The sequence below is a fragment of the Seriola lalandi genome, unplaced genomic scaffold, assembly GCF_002814215.2.
Source record: "Seriola lalandi dorsalis isolate HSWRI2012SDOR001 ecotype SW California unplaced genomic scaffold, Sedor1 jcf7180002054762, whole genome shotgun sequence".
Taxonomy (NCBI): domain Eukaryota; kingdom Metazoa; phylum Chordata; class Actinopteri; order Carangiformes; family Carangidae; genus Seriola; species Seriola lalandi.
In genome coordinates this window covers 133869-151087 of record NW_019525315.1, presented here as the reverse complement: position 1 = coordinate 151087, position 17219 = coordinate 133869, and the positions used below count along the sequence as shown (strand labels likewise).

Below are 17219 nucleotides of genomic sequence, written 5' to 3'. Positions count from 1 at the left end.
GCAGATGGTGCTACAGTTTACCTGATGTGCTACCACAGAGCAATCAAAAAGCCCCACTCACCCTGCAACATGAGGGAGTTAGTATAGTAGTTGAAGGGTACTTTTGTGGTCATGTAACTCTCTGGCAGACAGTCTAACTTGTTCCTGACAAGTGCAGTCTTTCCCACTCCAGCATTCCCCACAAGCATCACTGGCTGTCTCCTCTCCAGCAACAAGTCCATGAAGTACCGAAGACGCACAGTCTCTGCTGTGTGTACCAGAACAGCCTGCAATCATAGAAACAGCAGGAAGACAGAGAACAGAAACATACATGGTTATTATGGCTTTCTTTGAGTGTGATTTATTGACAGACATGTGTTCAGTGAATTGTATGTGATTTATAATTTCTTGTATTTCCCCAGTACACCACAACTATTCTGTCATAATAGCATCATTTGTTCAGAACAAAACCCCACTAATTATGGCTCAGCAAGAGCCTTTGGAGCATTCACAGCTGTACGCAGGAGCATAAAGAAAGACAATAGCGCGTGGGTGATAGCGCAAGCCTTGTTGCTCATGCCTTCACCCCCACACAGTCTGGTATGGGGTGTAGTAGATGGTAATCAGACACAGTGGCAAGCCTATCATCCATTCTTGCGCCCCTGCCATAACCTCATGATGTGACTTTACCCTCTTTTATTATGTTCACTGAAGCACACATGTATTTTTAATATGACTGTATTGTTCATTTTTGGTTATTTTTCTTTAAGAAAGCTGCTTCTTATGATTGTGTATGTGATTATTTGTCAAATTGCTTAGAAAAGTTGAAGGGTCCTACACTCCTATTCTATGTATATATTCTTACCTGTAATGGTGTACAAGTTTCCATTTCAAATGGAGGCACAGTATCACTCCAGGGCAGGAATCGTCTGGTTTGAGAGTCAAGGTAGTAGTCAAACACTGTCCCCTGTGCTGGTAGCTTCACTGTCTTCATTTCTTTGGTCCACCACTGACTGAACTCTACCCGGTAATCACAGAGCTGGACAAATCATCGAAGATATAATATCATGCATTAATTCATATCATTTCAATGGACAACCCCACCATTAGTCCAAATGACTGACAGTTAAGTGTATATTATTCTTGGTCACTTGACATTCTTGACATGCCTCTCAACAAAAGGAAGTGTCGCACCTCCTGCTATATTTATACCTTTGAGAACAAGATAGGAATGTAAAGACAAAGCAAGGAGTAAGTGGAGTGATAACTAAGTGGAGTAATGCCCAGTTACGCATTTTACTGTGGAAAATGCATTATTTCTGTCAAGGGACAACTGTGGAGTTTTGTTCACCCAAGACAGACAAAGTCTGAGCTTTATGGCCTTTATTAGGACACTAATACTTTTGTGGAGGATGTCATTGTCATGTCAAAACACATGCACCCAAATTGACCTTACTGTTGCTATATATAAGCTGATATGTAAAAGAATGAAAATGAAATTAGAATTGTTATACCATACTCAAGTTCATCCACATGAATTAAACCAAAGTAATACCTGATCTTGATACAGGGCCCCACCAAATGCCCAGATGCAGGCAAAGGTGAAGTAGGTCTCATAGAGCTCACGCGGAGAGTCAGACGGAATATTTCTTGGTGTTAGAAGGCAGTCAAGCAAAATGCAGAGTGTCTGAACAAGAAGAAAATTTTATTGCGATTTTCTGACTATATAGCGATACAAAAGAAGAAATAAATACACTGTGCGTGCTTGTGTGTTGCGTACCTGCACCATAGAGTTCTCTGGGATTGGAGTGATGGTCTTGAAGGTGTTTCTCATTTTTTCTAGACAACGAGGAACATATTTTTCAAACAGTATGGTGAGGTGGGCCCTTTCTGTCTGCCGTTCTCGTTGGTCAATCCAGCTGGCAACATACCTGAGCAAAAATCCAAGAAATCCTTTCATACTGTTGGACTGATCTAATCAGGATCTGAACCACCAGATTTCCTTGTGTTTGAATAGAATACATTTACACAAATATATACTGGGTACAGTGTCACTGTGGCACCCGAACAACATAGTCACTTTGGGGAAATAAGCACAACACATGCTACATAAAATAACAGAAATAGAGCTTTACACTGAAAACCCCCAAAATGTTTTGGTATTATGTGAATATAAACTGTGTAACTCACGGATTCCAGCCCAGATCCTGTTGGTTAATATAGAGGATTCCCGCCCTGGACACAGTAGCAGGAGTGGCCATCCTGAGGTGACTGATTTCAAACACCAGTCGCATGGAAGAGGTAAGTGGCACACGTTCATTACTTGCCAAAGTCAGGACCTGAAAAAATTGTATAAAGCATTATGGTTTCTAAATATCATAACATTTGAATGGTCAATATGATGGACAACACTCTACCCAAACGATAAGGTAAACACCTTCATATCTCATCAGGTTTGACAGACTTGCTTTAGAATATTTCAAAGGCACAAGATCACTATGACATGATTCATTGCTTTGGAAAAATACCTCCAAGTACTCACACTCCAGGAAGTGATTGCTGAAGGAGGGGGAAAGAAACATCTTTTTCTATCTATACCACCTTAGTTGCTATGTGTTGTACAATAGTGTATGAGTGAACAGGAGGGAGGTACCTTGTTGTCATCCATCACTGTGTTGAGTGATTCAATCCACATCGGATCAATGTCTCCATCCAACACAATCCACTTAGGTCCTTGGTGGGAGATGTTTGCCTGCTCTCGCATCAGTGATGAAAGCAAACCTTACACAGAGATTAAAGGATACAAACAACAACTGAGATATCAAGGTACAAGCACTATTTAGACCCAGTGTGATTTAGAACAGTTTCTTGTGTTCTCTCATTTAAAACCTGCTCTGCTTACCATCTTTCCACTCTCGGGTTGCAGGATGGATCAAGCCAAACAATTCATCTCTGTCCACTGCCTTCGGATTGAGGTCATTCCACACAGGCTTCCTCTTCAAGTTTACATAGGTTTTGTGGAGAACTCTCAATACCTGTTAATATATATATATACACCTGATATTTCAAATCCGCCTTACAAAATTTAACTGAGCATTTACATCAATCATAAAAAAATCATAGAAATCTGACCAGTCTAACCTGGCTTTTCCCAGTCCATGCATTTCCAACAACAAACACAGAATGACGCACTCCCATGAGTTCCTCCAACTGCATCACCTGACAAAACAAAGCTGTTCATGAAAAGATTTTTATTCTTTTTTTAAGTATTTGCATAGTATATACCATATACTGTCAAACCTTAAGGATGAATGTCTCCTCAGGCTGGAGTCGGAGCTCCAGTGTGGTCATCCGGATGGCCTCTTCAAATTCACAGCTTCTCTCTCTCTCTACCTCCAGGCCTGGGAAAAGGTCTCCCAGCAGTCCCAAGAAGATAGTCACATCCTCAGTCACAATTTTAGGCATATTGAGGTCCCTAAGAGCACGCATCAGCACCTGTAAAGTAAAGGGAAGAAAAGTGCATTTATAGATTACAGAAGACAATGCTCTTTCTTCTTGCTGCTGTGAAGTGCCATACATATACACATGATCACGGCTCATGGTCACCTGATCCTCTGGTCTTGTCTTGTCTCTCCTTCTCAGTGCCCCTGCCACAAGCAGAACAGACTTGACAGCACGCAAACCCCAATCATAGTGGTCCTAATAGACAAATGAGGGCAGACAGTAAAGATGTGTACTCCTGTGTTTATGCTTACCATAAATCATGTCATACAAAGTACTAAGAGTTATTGAATGGTTTCATGCATCGCTGAGCTACTGAGGCATAGCTGAAAAGATTTATTATTGATGTTCTGTTCTAAGCCAACATTATGAAATATAACAGTGCTAAGTGGTTTTCTCCTACCTGCTTGGAGAGCAGTTCTTTGCAGAGAGTGTACAGAGTGATAAACTTCCTGGCTAAAAGCTTAGCACCACGGAAGCCCTCTGCCACCAACATTATCTCACAAATAAGCTCAGTGTCAGGCACCACCATGGCACAGGGTCTACAGCAGGACACAGATGGTGCAGACAATGAACTTCATGTTGAATAAAAGCACCCTATAGGGATCATTACTGTATCATTCCCACCTGAAAAGAGCCTTGAGGTTCTCAGGTAGCTCTGTCCTGCCTGCATAGCCAGGGTTCATTGTGATGAAAATCCCCACAGAGGGCTTTAAGACAATGTCCTTATTGAGGAACAGGAACCTGTGACGTTGCACAAAGTGTTGAAAAATTGAACAAGTGTAAGCTGTCACAACATTAAAATTTAAATTTAAAAAGTATTAAGCTTCAATTACTCACCTTTTCTTTTTAGAGCGAATGGCGTCCTGTATAGTTTTAACCTGCACTGCTACAACTGACAGAACATCCACAGCGATACGATTGAACTCATCAAAGCAGCCCCATGCTCCAGTCTGGGCCAGACCCTTGTAGATATTTCCAATTGACTAAACATAACCAAAAACATTTTTCAAATATATATGTTTCCTGAAACATCTAATCAAGACATGAACTCTGTGAAGAGAATTATGAACTGTCCGTTGAATGAATTTCACACCTTGTAGTCCATCTGTTCAGAACAGTTGAAGATGTATACCATGACGCCCATGGCTCTGCCAAGATCCTTAGTGGTCTCAGTCTTCCCTGTTCCAGCGGGGCCTGCTGGGGCTCCACTCATGGTCAGGTGGAGTGACTGAGTTAAGGTGATGTAGCACCTAAACTTGGTAATAACCCACAGAAAAACACAAGTGTGCTGGTTAGCAAAGCTGGATATAGCAAATGCGTTGAAACATTGAACACTGAGCACTGATAAGTAGCAGAGCTACCGGTCTGTGAGGGGAGTGATGACTAGGCGTGGTGTATTTCCAAGATATTCATAGGAGTAAAGGAACTGAGCATCACAGATGTTAACATAGCAGTGGTGCTGCTGCTCATTCCAGTGATGTCGAAGCTGGGAAAGCCACTGGAAGGCCTGTGAGGCGGTGACCTGTGAACACAGATATTTACCATCAAACTAGTGCGAAGAGATATGAATGAATAATGATAATCATAACTTGTCAACATTGTCTTGTTTTAGTCTAAGACTATAGTCTATGTTAAGTCTATTCTTCATTATGATATAAGCTGTTCAAGTTTTAAAGTTACAAAAAGAGTCAGGAAATGTACTGGTGATATAAAGACTTATTTTTTCAATTGAGTTTGATTAAATCCAATTTTTAGTAAGTTTATGTCTCTTGTTGCCAAATATAGGCGGCCAATGGGAAATGAGAAAGTAATTTACAATAATTTGCAACCTAACTTCGGACAAGCAAAATAAAAAAACACTTTGACTTGTCATTGTATTTACACTATACACTTATTGAGTAAAATGTTTTCGTAATTCCAAAGTTTGTTCAGCCACACCATAATGAAACACTGATTATAGCATGAATCAGTTGTGTTAACCTTTTGCGCAATGAGGCTGGTAACAACATCTCTAGCATGGACATCAATCGTGCATATTGTCATGATCTTCTGTCTGTCGCCTGAGTTCAGCTCTCCCAGTAGTATGCTGATCAGGGAGTTGAGTTGAGAAATCTGGAGGAGGGGAGAAAAACAGATTCAAAGCAATGCTGAAGAAAACAGACAGGCTACAGAGATAAGAGAGTCAAAAGGAAGTCTTGAATTCTTGTTTTCACCAAAACATCACTGGATGGCCTGCATTTGTAGCTGGTCCTGTATAACTCAGGTCCAATATTCTCTATGAGTCTCATACATAATAATAATAATAATAATAATAATAATAATAATAATAATAATACATTTTATTTAAAGGCGCCTTTCTTGGCACTCAAGGACACCGTACAGAGTTACACAAATTGAGATTAAAAACACATTAAGAAGAAGCAACAACATAACATAGAGCATACCTGTTTCTTGTTGTAGTCTTTCAGTGCAGACTCAAATCCTTCCTCCAGTCTTTTAAACACAAGCTCCATATCATTGCTCCACCAGATCTGAGACCCAGTGAGAGCCACTTGGGCAGGAAAGTCGAGAATCCACTGCTCTCTGGGCCTGTCCTCATACACAGACACAGCCTCAGAGAGGTTACCCCTGACACATTCCTTCATGGACTCTTCCAGACCAGTAAGCCACTCCTCCACCTATAACAAAGTATTCCTATCCATGTTATTCTATTAAATGTGATAGGTAATTTAGATCACTCAATTCTGAATGTATGCAGCGTCTTACCGGCCCATAACAGTAACATTCAGTCTGGAATGTGACATACTCCCTCTCTTTGCTGTACATGCCCACCACAAGTTTAGGATTATCCATCTGTCCATTTTTGGCAAACTCAAGATCTGACATGTTGTCGAACAATTTTGAGAGGTGGACAGCTACCTGCAAAACACAATCAGTCATTGCTTTTTTCATGACAAATACAGTACAGTAGAAAATTAACAAAAATGAAGGGGAATTCTAAATCACTGTACATCTCTGGGACGACTCCCTTTAGAAAGAATGTCCAACAAGTCTGCAGATGAAATAAAGTAGAATCGTGGAAAGACAAGTCTCTTTGTCTCCAGGTATTCAGCAAGAGCTTTTTCACACAATGCTAGCCTGTTAGAGAGAGGGTACAGAAAGAGTGAGGACAAAACTTTAAACTCAAAACAGTATGATGAAATATATGAATGCCAAACTAAACATAAACCTTTTCTGTAGATCCTCTAACTGTTCAAATAGATGAAGTTTGTTGGTAGCCTCAATTACATTTTTGGTCTTGGCACTGTCCAACATTAGCTCCTGAAAGAACCAAAAATCCTCATGTTTACAATCATGAGGACAATAGAATTTGCATAACTGCGTGACTGGCATATATGTGCAGACCTTAAATTCTCCATCTATAGCTTGGAACCTGTGTGCATCTGCAGGCAGCTGTTGGCAGATGTCATCACAGCTTTTGAAGATGCTTTGCAGGTAGGCCCATGTCCTTTGGACCTCCATCCAGACCATCAGCACAGAGTCAGCCACAGTCAGCTGTTTTTGTAGTTCAAGCATCTGGAAAAGGAAGTGATCTACGTGCTTGCTCTGAAAGACACCCTGGAGCTGAACCTTGAGGATGAGAACATCGAAAAATTTGCATAGTTTATCTAAAGGAATTAGTACAATGTGAAACTCAAATATACCAAACTACCACCCAACTGGTGGCAAGAGAAAGTCATATCTTGATTACCAGACATCATAACATGTATCAGTTTAATTTCCAAACACATTCAACCTCATCAGAATGCCATGCCATAAAAAGGTGGGGGAGGGAAACAGTCTGTTTACACAAAGATGGAAGCACTAAAGTGGCAAGACTTCTAATTGCTGGCTATAACCCCCCACCCCCATACATCTGGTGTACACGTACAAAGACCGCCACAGTGCAACAATGCCCTGTGTCCTACAGCAGCTATAAATCTAAGGACTCAATAGGGACCTCTCTACTCTCAGCTGTGCTGTTAGACAGTCAAACGGGGCGGCCCCTTTCTGCACTCTCATCTCTATTCAGTACTTAACTATCAGTGCCTCTCACAGACAACTGGTCTTGAGAACGAGTTCAGTAACTTAAATATTTACCTGATGATCCTCAAGAGTTTCAATAAGTTCCTCGTCACATTTAAGAAGTGGCACAGAGGTCTGGTAATGATCTTCATATGAAAGTTCCATTGATGCCCATGTTTGACTTATTTCTGTTACAACCTGAAATGTAAAAAATGGACAGTACAATGATAAGTGTTAAAATTCAAACTGTGTAACTGTAATTCCAACTACCTATACATCTAAAATAACTATAACCAAATATAGTGACTCTAGCTGTCCAATGAAAACTGTGTCTCTCCATATTGGGTAATTTTGAATATTTCAGGTAATCTGCAGGATTAGGTGTACATTTATGGCTTGAGAAAATTTAAATTTTTCTTATGCTAAATAAACTAATTGGATGATCTGATATGAAATACATTATCAATTACATTATCTGAAAAAAGACCTGTGTTTAACTCATGAAAAGCTGATGCTTTGGATATGCATGGCTTTCACAGGACATCTAGACAGGACATCTAGACCTCAATTTTCAAGAGGTTATATGGAACCCTATTCATAATACGGCGCTCTGTCAAGAAATGCTGTGTGGTATAGTATGTTACATTATATAACTGATCATTATGAGTAAAAGACTTGATGTTAATGTGTTTGCATTTATTTATAATTCAAGAAGAACCTTCTCTATGGCCATTTCTTTGACTGCCTTATCCACTATGTCGCGAACTTCGTCTTCGAACAAATGGAGCTGCAGAGCCAAGAGGTCTTCCAAGGTGGTACTGTCAGTCACAGTTATGTCCATCTATTTAAAAAGAATTATTTTCATGATGCAAAGTTCTACCATGCAAGAAAAACAATGCTCTATAGCAAGACCTCTACTGTGTGTACTTATGCACCTGTGTTGTTCTAATTAGCTGCACCCAGTGGCGCTCTCGTATTGCCAGATTCTGTAGATGAATCACGGCCCGCAGTGATGCCAACAGGTTCTTTACATAAAGGTCTAGCCCAGAATACACATCCCAAGCACGAGCCTCTTTGTCAAGCTTCCGTATGTCCTACACAAACAGAAGGCAGGTAAACATAATTAGTTATTAGGGGCATCTGTTACAAACAGCAATGGTGCATGACAGCAAGACAGCAGGAGAGATGTGCTGGTGTGATGTAGCACTGTTGGTGACCTCACTTTGGCAAACCTCCACAATTCTGCATCCATCTGGTCCACGTTTATCTGTCTCCATTTGGTCATTGTCCAGTTTTTCACACTGCTCTGTATAGATAAAGTCACATGCGAAGGGGTCAATGGGCTGAGGGTGCTTAATGGGGACATTTAGAGTCTTCAGGGTATTCAAAGAATCAATAACAGCTTCCACGAGGACAGGCTGGTCAAGTTATTGAATTATTGGGGTAGCGTGGTGAGGTGATGAGGCCTTCAACTGTATTACCGTTTCATCACAAATAGAGACATTTAAGTATGCAATATACATTAAGCTACTCACCTGCACAAACACAACAATGTCCCACAGTTCTTTAAGGACAGTGATCTCTCTTCTGCAGAGCTTGATGTCTCTGTAGTCAGGAATAGTAACATCAAATAGATTTGTGGACTCTTGAAGCTCTGCTACTTCTTTCTCCATGTCTCGAATTGCATTTTCAGACTAGGAAACAACATGTGACAACTATTATCCATGGTGAATGTAGTGTAGTGTTTTTTTAATGCTATAATGAAACAATGGCTGAACTCTTACTTTCTCCAGACTGATGTAGGGATGCACTGCATTGTAACTGAAGGGTGCAGTTGCTTTGAACAGCTCCCTGAATTTCATTTGTTTTACCTGAAAAAATAACAGGTACTATTTCAATGGTCTTCACACTGGGTATACAATACAATAGCTTCAAAAGGATGCACATATGATGTTTCTAGAAATAAGAGCTAAAAATGACTTATCACCTCAAATGCCATGCACTGTCTTCGTAAAACCATCACTTCTGCATTCTGCATGGGTGCCACCTCATGCCTCACTTTTAAAGCCAGTTTTTTAGCCCCACACCATTTCTCAGGGAGTTCCTATGGAGAGAATTTGTTTGATTTCTTATTGGTTGAATGGCCATAAAAATCAAAATGCAGTTTTCTGATTCTTTGTCTCTGAATAAATGATCACGTATTTATTATTTTGGTACTTGAAAATGGCAAGGAATGAGTAGCATTAAACCATTCCGTTCTTTACCTCCATTTGAGAATAGACTTGATCTAGTATGGTCACTCCATATCGTTCCAGGAGGATTATTGTGTCTCTAAGAGGCTGAAACATCTTGTCTGTGGCAGTTTGTCTGTCTCTGATAGCCAGCAGGTGACTCATAACTTCCACCAAGTCATGGTGGTCTCCTTTAGCCAAAGGATGGTTTAGTCCTTCAACAGTGGCTTGGACAAATGTTTGCAGCTCATCAAGACTGAGTGGGAAAGCACGCACAGTGAGAACTGATGTTACAGTTTGGTCTGTATTTAATAGCCATTCAGACATGAATTTTACCTGTTAGTGACATAAGTCAGGAGGTGTTCTTTGAAAAGCCAGCTCCACTTCATTACAGTGTTAAGGAGGCTGACTTTAAAGAACTTGATATCCACCCGAAACCATCCATTGAAAACTCTGAAATCTTCAAGCTTGGAAATTTCAGCATAGAGATCCTCAAAATAATCTATCTGTAAAATTAAGACCACAATAGAGATTACAATTAGGATGCCTGCCATGCACAGAAAATGTCATTCATGATTTAAAAAAGCCGTGTTTTTTTACCTGTTCTTTAAAGTTATCGATTGTAGGCGGGCTCTCAGGGAGTAAATCTGCTCTATGAGCCTCCATCTCTTCAGCTGTAAGTACACGTCCATACAGGAGAAACTGGCTGAGAAACTCAGCCCTGTCATCTTGCCACAGATGGGTGTAACAGTCAAACTTTCTCTGGTAATTTATGGCTTTCCTCAGGACGTTCTCCACTCTCTCCATTATTTCGTGTCTCAGGTCCAACAAATCTAGCATGTCATCCATTACATCCTGTAAGAGTTTTATTACATGACATATAACATCTGGAGTGTCTTATATTTGTAGAGGAATACACTATAATGACTTTCAAAAGTTTCAGCTATCAAAGAAGGTGAATATATTTTCTTGTCAGTACAAAATACTTTTTATGACTTATTTTAACTATTTTATATTAAACAATTTACAAACAGCCGTCAGACTGCTAAACAGAAAATTACTTGATACCACTCGTGCCTCTTACAAATTCAATTAAGTATCAAAGCATATCATAATTAAATAGATAACACCTGTACAACATGCAATGCCACGTGGTTTATATACACATTCATTCATTTTGCTGATAGAAAAAAGGAAAGCCTAAGTCTTTGCTCTGGTAGGGACAAGCCTAAGGTCTATAAACACCTATAACAAGGGCAAGCATTCACTATTAATATGAGATTCTGTGAATTATTATTCTATTTTATTTTATTATTAATATGAGAGTCTGACAGACAGCCATCCAAAAGTCTGCAACAAACACTGATATACTGTGTGACTTTTGCAATAATACCAAAGAACTGATTTTCTAGTTGTTTTCCAGCACAGGTGAAAAGGGAACAAATGTTAACAGAATAGAACCAGTGTGTTATGTAAAAAAGTCTGTTTTAACATTCAAAAACCAAAGCACAGTACCTGGTAGCTCTCCGTGCTCAGATGAGCAGCCACTCTGTTGATATTAACTGAAGTCTTGAAGATGTCCCCCACCAGTCCCTCTATCAGTTCATAGAGGCCATCCCCTGCATCTCGCTCCAGTGAGGGGAGTAGGACCATTCCTGAGCCATTCAGCATCAACTGAGCATCAAACAGATGGCCCTGGTTTGGCCATGACTCCATGTTGTCCACAAAGAACTGAAGAGAGTGGCTGAGGTAGCTGAAGAGCCCCTCCACCAGCATTTCATCCATATATTCCAGGTAAGACTGCCATGCTTCTGAAGCAGGGTCAGCATGGAAAAGGACCATATTCTCCTGATGAAATGTAGGACATCGGAGAGATGGTCAGCACAAAAGCTCTAAATATTTTTGCTTTGTACTTATAACACTTTTGATTTCTAGTGATAGTACAGGTTGTTACATTTAATTATTTTAAGGCTTTCGTTGATTTAACAAAAAACAGGATGTTTATTTACATCGCTTCCTAAGTATCTGACCATGTTAAAATATATCAAGTTAAATTATTTCAGTCAGAAAAAATTAACTGCTTAGAACTAAAAGATCATAAACTAACAGCATCAAAAACTCTGTTATGTATTTTAAAACTTTAAATTTGAACAGAACATGTTACATGTAACAGCTCAAATAAAGGTTAGAAAAGAACAAATCATGAACTGAATGAAATGTGAATAAACAAGCTTTAAATTACCTGTGACCAGAACTGTTCTTTAAATGTGCTGTAATCTGATTAGGATGTATATCTCAGTAAAAGGCTTTGGAACAATGCTAGTCCTTTCAGACTTCTATTGTTTACTTACAGTAGAGCAAAACAAGTATTGTATTGAAAATTTTATAACACACGAGTGAATTTTATCATAAATTCAGCCATAAGCACCTGCACAAGCTCATGGATAGAATCTCCGTCCTTCTTCATGTCCCTGTACTTCTTGTTGACACGGTCTCCTCTGTCTTCCAGCTGTATGAGACAGCCTCTCTTGTTGTCTTTTCTGCAAAACATGGCTTGTTTACTCCATCCTTTCATCAGTGACTGAATGGCTTCACAGTTTTCCTTGGCTCTACTGACTCGACATACGAGGTCTTGGACCAGGTCTTTGGTGGTGCTGATGAAGCTCCGGCAGTCCACATCCTGCCATGTCAGGTCAGTCTCTGCTCTGGTCAGCTGCAGGTCTATTGACTCCAGCTCAGCTTGGATGAGAGGAAGTTCTACTTCTAGCACTGTCTGCTTGAGTTTATTGTACCATTGTACTAACAGCTGCAGACTGGTCACATACTGGAAAATGCAAGTGTGGAGAAAAGATATATTTTCAGTTTCTTCTATGTAAAGGATAATAAGAAAGGCATGCTCCTTATTGTTTAATTCGTACAGGTGTGCATGAGTGTAAGGCAGCCCCTAAAGTAATAGGCTTGGTTCTTACCTTTGTGAACATGTCACGCTTATCAAAAACAGTCATTGCAGCTGCAGGGATGTTGACCTGACTGAGAGTCTGAATGTGCTTCACATCTTTCAAGACTTCAGTCAGCTGAGAATTGAAAGGAAATAGTGATTAACTCATATGCATAATCACAGTGGGGTGGTGGCAAAATGTTTTGTCTCAACTAACAGAAACCTTTCGACAATATAATAACTTATATTAAATAACTATAATAAATAACTATTCCTTCTGCCAAGGTGGTTAAATTTTTTCCCCTTGTTATCAATTTTGTCAGCAGTTAGTTAAAAAATTCTGTACAAATATTTTCATAATAAAAGAAATAGAGCTTGAGCCCAGGGTCAATTGATTAAAACTGACCTGCAAATTGTCCTGCATCTGAGTTTGAAACATTTGAGGGATTTTGTTCAAAAAAAGAAACAAAAAAGAAACAATGATCCCAATTTTGTCTAAGAGAGACATTACTACATCAGTCTCACAGCATTGGAGGATGGTTGCACTGTGAGTGTTTTCTAGTTTGCAGGGACATTACATCAATTACCTTTGGATTGAAGTTGACTGAGACCAGGCCAGATGAGGTATTTCTGGAGATAAGGGGCTGGTCCAGGTTTATCAAGCAGGCCTGTTCTAAACGATTACACCAGTCAGAGTAAATGTCCAACTCATATTGGTCCAGGAGACTCATCATCTCTATGTACATGTTGTGCTCCTTTGCCATCTCCACACCTCCTGCAGACCTAGAAATGTTGCAAATAGTCATGGCTTAACCGTTGATAATTAACTGTATCTATCTGTCAATAAATCAATGTATCTGGCTAGCTAGTGTTGGTAACTAATTCATTCATTCACTTGAAATATTGAGGTGTTTTTACTGACCTATCAAATAGTAATCTGATTTTTTCCCATGGTGTTTGAATACGTTCTCTGAGCATTTTTGCCCACTTCAAAGCTCCAGATGTGTGAGCCATGTTCTTAGTCAGGCCTCTCTCCATCTGTAAACAAAAAGAGAATGGAAAAGAAATAATTTTTCAGTTGAAGTGCCTTGAATAGATATTACTAACATCCAAATTCAGCATTGAATACCTGATAGAGTTGGGATTTAAACAGACATTTACACTTCTCCAGCTCTTCTCTGAAATGTTGCTGCAGCAGAAGGAAGTTGGGGCTGAAAATCTGTCGAATTTGTCTTCTCTCAAGGAAGGGTCCAACAATAGTTAGCAGCTAAAGAACAAAAGACAACAGATATTGGTAGAATTATCACCAACTAGCAATATTAATATTTAAGTCATCAATATCCCACTATTATCCAGTCATGCTTACTTTGAAAGCTGATTCCAGTCCTGAACAATCCTTAAAAGCCAAGCATAGAAGGCTGGCGAGGTGGCATTCAAAGTCTACAATCCATGCTTTGACATCCTTGTATTCGTTTTCAAAATCCTTAAGACAAATTTAACAATTAATTCAGTTAAACTTCTGCATCATGAATCTCAGCTGAATTTACCGAATCTACAGTGTGCAAAAGCTCTTCATGAAATTCATAAGTAGCATTTTAAATGTCATCAAACGACATTTTAGACATTTTCACCTGAGAGTTTAAGTCAAATGGGCTGTTTTCACTGTGCTTCAACACTTGGCAGTGGCTAGTGAACTCTTTGTACATCTGAGCAGCATGCTCACTGTATAGTTTCCCTTTAAGTCCACCAAATTCCAGCTTTTCCATCCTCTGAAAGTCCAGCATAATGTCAAACAAACCCTGCAAAGATAACATATTGAATTGGAAACAAAACTGCATACAACCTCACTGTGACACCTGAATACAAAAAAAATAAAAAATGATCTCACCTCCAGCTGTAGCATACGATTAAGGAACTGGTTGAAACGTGCAAAAATCATGGCAGATGGGAAATCCCAGGGTGCATGTTTCACATGGTTGGCCAACCTCTCCCTCTGGGTCTGGTAACTGTCTCTGAAACATCTGAAGACTTGTATTACCATCTTTACCATTTGTAGACTTTCCACTGGATCCTCTCTGAGCAGCAAATCTGCAGAGAGGTATGTAGATGCCTACAGGGTGAAAGATTTTATATCTGTGAATTTGTTCACACACACAGCCAATAACTGAAGTCAGAGTAATGGTGATTAAAATTCCATGCACTGTCTAATTATATTTCCAATAATTTCACATGTATGTGTCACTTGATGTAAACCAACATAACAGGAGTTTGCAATGAGGATTCTTACCTGCTCAATGAGGAGATTGCAAAGTCCTTGCAGTAACACCACAATGCGTGCTGGTCTTTGATAAGACTGGCAGTTGGTCCAGATCAGAAACAGAGTGTGAAACAGTGCAGGGATGAATGTTTCTAAGTTAGAAAATTCTTCCTTTTCCAGCTGAGATAGATGTGCATGCAGTGGCTGTAGATGGAGGTCAATGTCCTGGGCTTCTTGTAGCGCTTGAGGTGATTGAGGTAAAAAAAAAAGTTTTGGTAATCACATTATTATGTATATCTGACATTTGAGAAGGTGCAAACTGCAGAAAGAGACCAGCTAATCTTACCATCAAATACTTCTCCAAATAGTGTCTTGATTGTTGGATGATAGCTGCTATCCATCATCTCCAAAATCTTTGCCATCTTTTGAACAATGGGACTCTGAAGCTACAAGTGACAGTTCCAAACACTTTAACAAAGACTGGAACATCAGGAGACAAAAATAAATTAAACAATATTTTAGTGAAGATCAGGAGGAAAAGAGAGAATACCTGATGATAAATGTTCTGTACATTGTTCTTCCTGGAAGCCCAAAACTTCAGCTCTATATCGGGCCCTGGATTACAGCCTGTCATAAATAGATCTGATGAATCCTCCTTTAAAATCTTCTGGATTAGATTGGTCCAGTTGATGACCTGGGTCTCTATGGCGTGGGCCAGTGTCCTGTCATGATTATTATACCTGAGTGTGAAAATACATACTGAGAGTTACTCTTTGTATTAACAAAGCTCACAGCCTATAAAACAAAAGCAAAATATGTGTTCTCCTACATTTTGAAGATGCTGTATGAATTTTCCATCCAATCTGTCGCAGTTGGGACAGGGAGTACAGTTTTCCCTAAAACCTGTCCCTGCACAACTGATGTTATACTGCAAATGTTTTCAACATGTCGAATAATGTCTTCAGACATCAGATTTGGCCACATCTGATGGTTTTTGTTGTTTGACAGCAGTGGAACGCATACCTTGCAAAGAGAAACAAAATGAATTCACTTAGAGCTCATAAAGGCAAGCTAGAAACGACAACAAAAAATAACAATATGTATAATTCACAGCAGATACAGTAAAATGCCTGTTTATGAGATAGGTGTATGAAAGGAGGGGTATAACAGTCACCTGCTCAATTGTGCTTGACAGCTGCAGAAGCGGTGATGGAGACAAGAGGCCATAGAGCAGGAGTTCCCTGTAGTTTTCAGAGTTGATAGGATCAACTCTCTTCTTAAGAAAATAGATTTTCTTATTTTGAGCAACAGATGGGACCTGCATTTGAAATAATATAACAAGATTTCAATACAAACAGTTAAGGGACTTCCAAGTAATCAAATAAAATCTGTCATGCTAAAAACTATAACATTTCTTACTCTTACGTTAGCTAGCTTATTTGTCAGGCGTATACATGCTAAGCTAGTTATGAATGTAGTATGTAATGTTACAGGCGTACCTCCTTAGAAGCAACCAGACAACCTTTTTTTGATGAGGAGAAAAATATTACAGACTCCTTTTCAAGGAAGTCTTTCAGAAGAATTTGAAACTCTTCGTTGACAGCATTCTTCTCCCATGTGTGACGCTGCAGTCGTAGTAGCCCACAAACTTTTTCCTCGACAAATTTTACTCTGACGTCCTCAAGAAAAGTGGGCACAGTTTCGTCGTCGGACATGATTGCTCTACGCCCATGACATGCCTCTTCCCCGTCACTTCCTTCAACAAAACGGGGAAAAGAGAAAACTTACTCGTGTAAGCTCCGGATAATTTCTCCTTAAATATTAACTTCGTTTTACATTAGTTTCACGACATGTGTCTGTGTGCAAAGAGGACTGGTATGAGCTGTAGAGTCTTGGGGGCGGTTCAGCATTCCGTTGCTTAGCAACAACTATGACCCTCAATCACTGCCAGTTGCCTTGACCAGCTCTAAAGTGAAAAAAAACTTTCTTATATGATCATATTTCCCAGTTAACGTTATGACTCTACCATTATCTAAGATGACATATCAATGTGGGTTATAGGTCTTTACTTAGAGTAAAATAATATATATAGTTGCAAAGGATACTCTAATTTGTTTCCCACAGTCCATGAGTTAAAATGGCCTAATTGTCTTTCTACCTTTTATGCCCTGCCCTGTTGTGTTTTAACTTGCTGCATGCTTTAGGCCTGTTACAACATTCTGCTTTGTGGCTGAATGTTAATTAG

At 39.5% G+C, this 17219-nt stretch overlaps 1 protein-coding gene across 1 annotated transcript in view; it reads right to left on the bottom strand.

The window, feature by feature from the left end:
• The window catches only part of LOC111668801 (dynein axonemal heavy chain 11), a 38326-nt gene extending 21528 nt beyond the window's left edge, over positions 1-16798 (bottom strand). Inside the window, exons 1-46 of the mRNA XM_087178950.1 lie at positions 16474-16798; positions 16149-16292; positions 15804-15997; positions 15525-15714; positions 15321-15420; positions 15005-15216; positions 14606-14827; positions 14349-14516; positions 14084-14200; positions 13847-13984; positions 13640-13755; positions 13305-13500; positions 12749-12853; positions 12208-12603; positions 11295-11627; positions 10380-10634; positions 10116-10285; positions 9813-10035; positions 9536-9652; positions 9333-9419; positions 9084-9242; positions 8771-8854; positions 8484-8642; positions 8267-8389; positions 7624-7746; positions 6889-7113; positions 6713-6804; positions 6495-6621; positions 6250-6402; positions 5928-6161; positions 5464-5595; positions 4845-5005; positions 4577-4733; positions 4321-4466; positions 4108-4224; positions 3884-4022; positions 3586-3678; positions 3280-3474; positions 3121-3198; positions 2882-3014; positions 2633-2760; positions 2170-2318; positions 1760-1910; positions 1535-1666; positions 845-1018; positions 62-266 (exon numbers count right to left, since the gene is read on the bottom strand). Of these exons, the coding sequence (XP_087035076.1) occupies positions 62-266; positions 845-1018; positions 1535-1666; positions 1760-1910; positions 2170-2318; positions 2633-2760; positions 2882-3014; positions 3121-3198; positions 3280-3474; positions 3586-3678; positions 3884-4022; positions 4108-4224; positions 4321-4466; positions 4577-4733; positions 4845-5005; positions 5464-5595; positions 5928-6161; positions 6250-6402; positions 6495-6621; positions 6713-6804; positions 6889-7113; positions 7624-7746; positions 8267-8389; positions 8484-8642; positions 8771-8854; positions 9084-9242; positions 9333-9419; positions 9536-9652; positions 9813-10035; positions 10116-10285; positions 10380-10634; positions 11295-11627; positions 12208-12603; positions 12749-12853; positions 13305-13500; positions 13640-13755; positions 13847-13984; positions 14084-14200; positions 14349-14516; positions 14606-14827; positions 15005-15216; positions 15321-15420; positions 15525-15714; positions 15804-15997; positions 16149-16292; positions 16474-16689 (7468 nt within the window). The 5' untranslated portion in view covers positions 16690-16798. The remainder of the gene's footprint in view (positions 1-61; positions 267-844; positions 1019-1534; positions 1667-1759; positions 1911-2169; positions 2319-2632; positions 2761-2881; positions 3015-3120; positions 3199-3279; positions 3475-3585; positions 3679-3883; positions 4023-4107; positions 4225-4320; positions 4467-4576; positions 4734-4844; positions 5006-5463; positions 5596-5927; positions 6162-6249; positions 6403-6494; positions 6622-6712; positions 6805-6888; positions 7114-7623; positions 7747-8266; positions 8390-8483; positions 8643-8770; positions 8855-9083; positions 9243-9332; positions 9420-9535; positions 9653-9812; positions 10036-10115; positions 10286-10379; positions 10635-11294; positions 11628-12207; positions 12604-12748; positions 12854-13304; positions 13501-13639; positions 13756-13846; positions 13985-14083; positions 14201-14348; positions 14517-14605; positions 14828-15004; positions 15217-15320; positions 15421-15524; positions 15715-15803; positions 15998-16148; positions 16293-16473) is intronic.
• Positions 16799-17219: the final 421 nt, after the last annotated feature.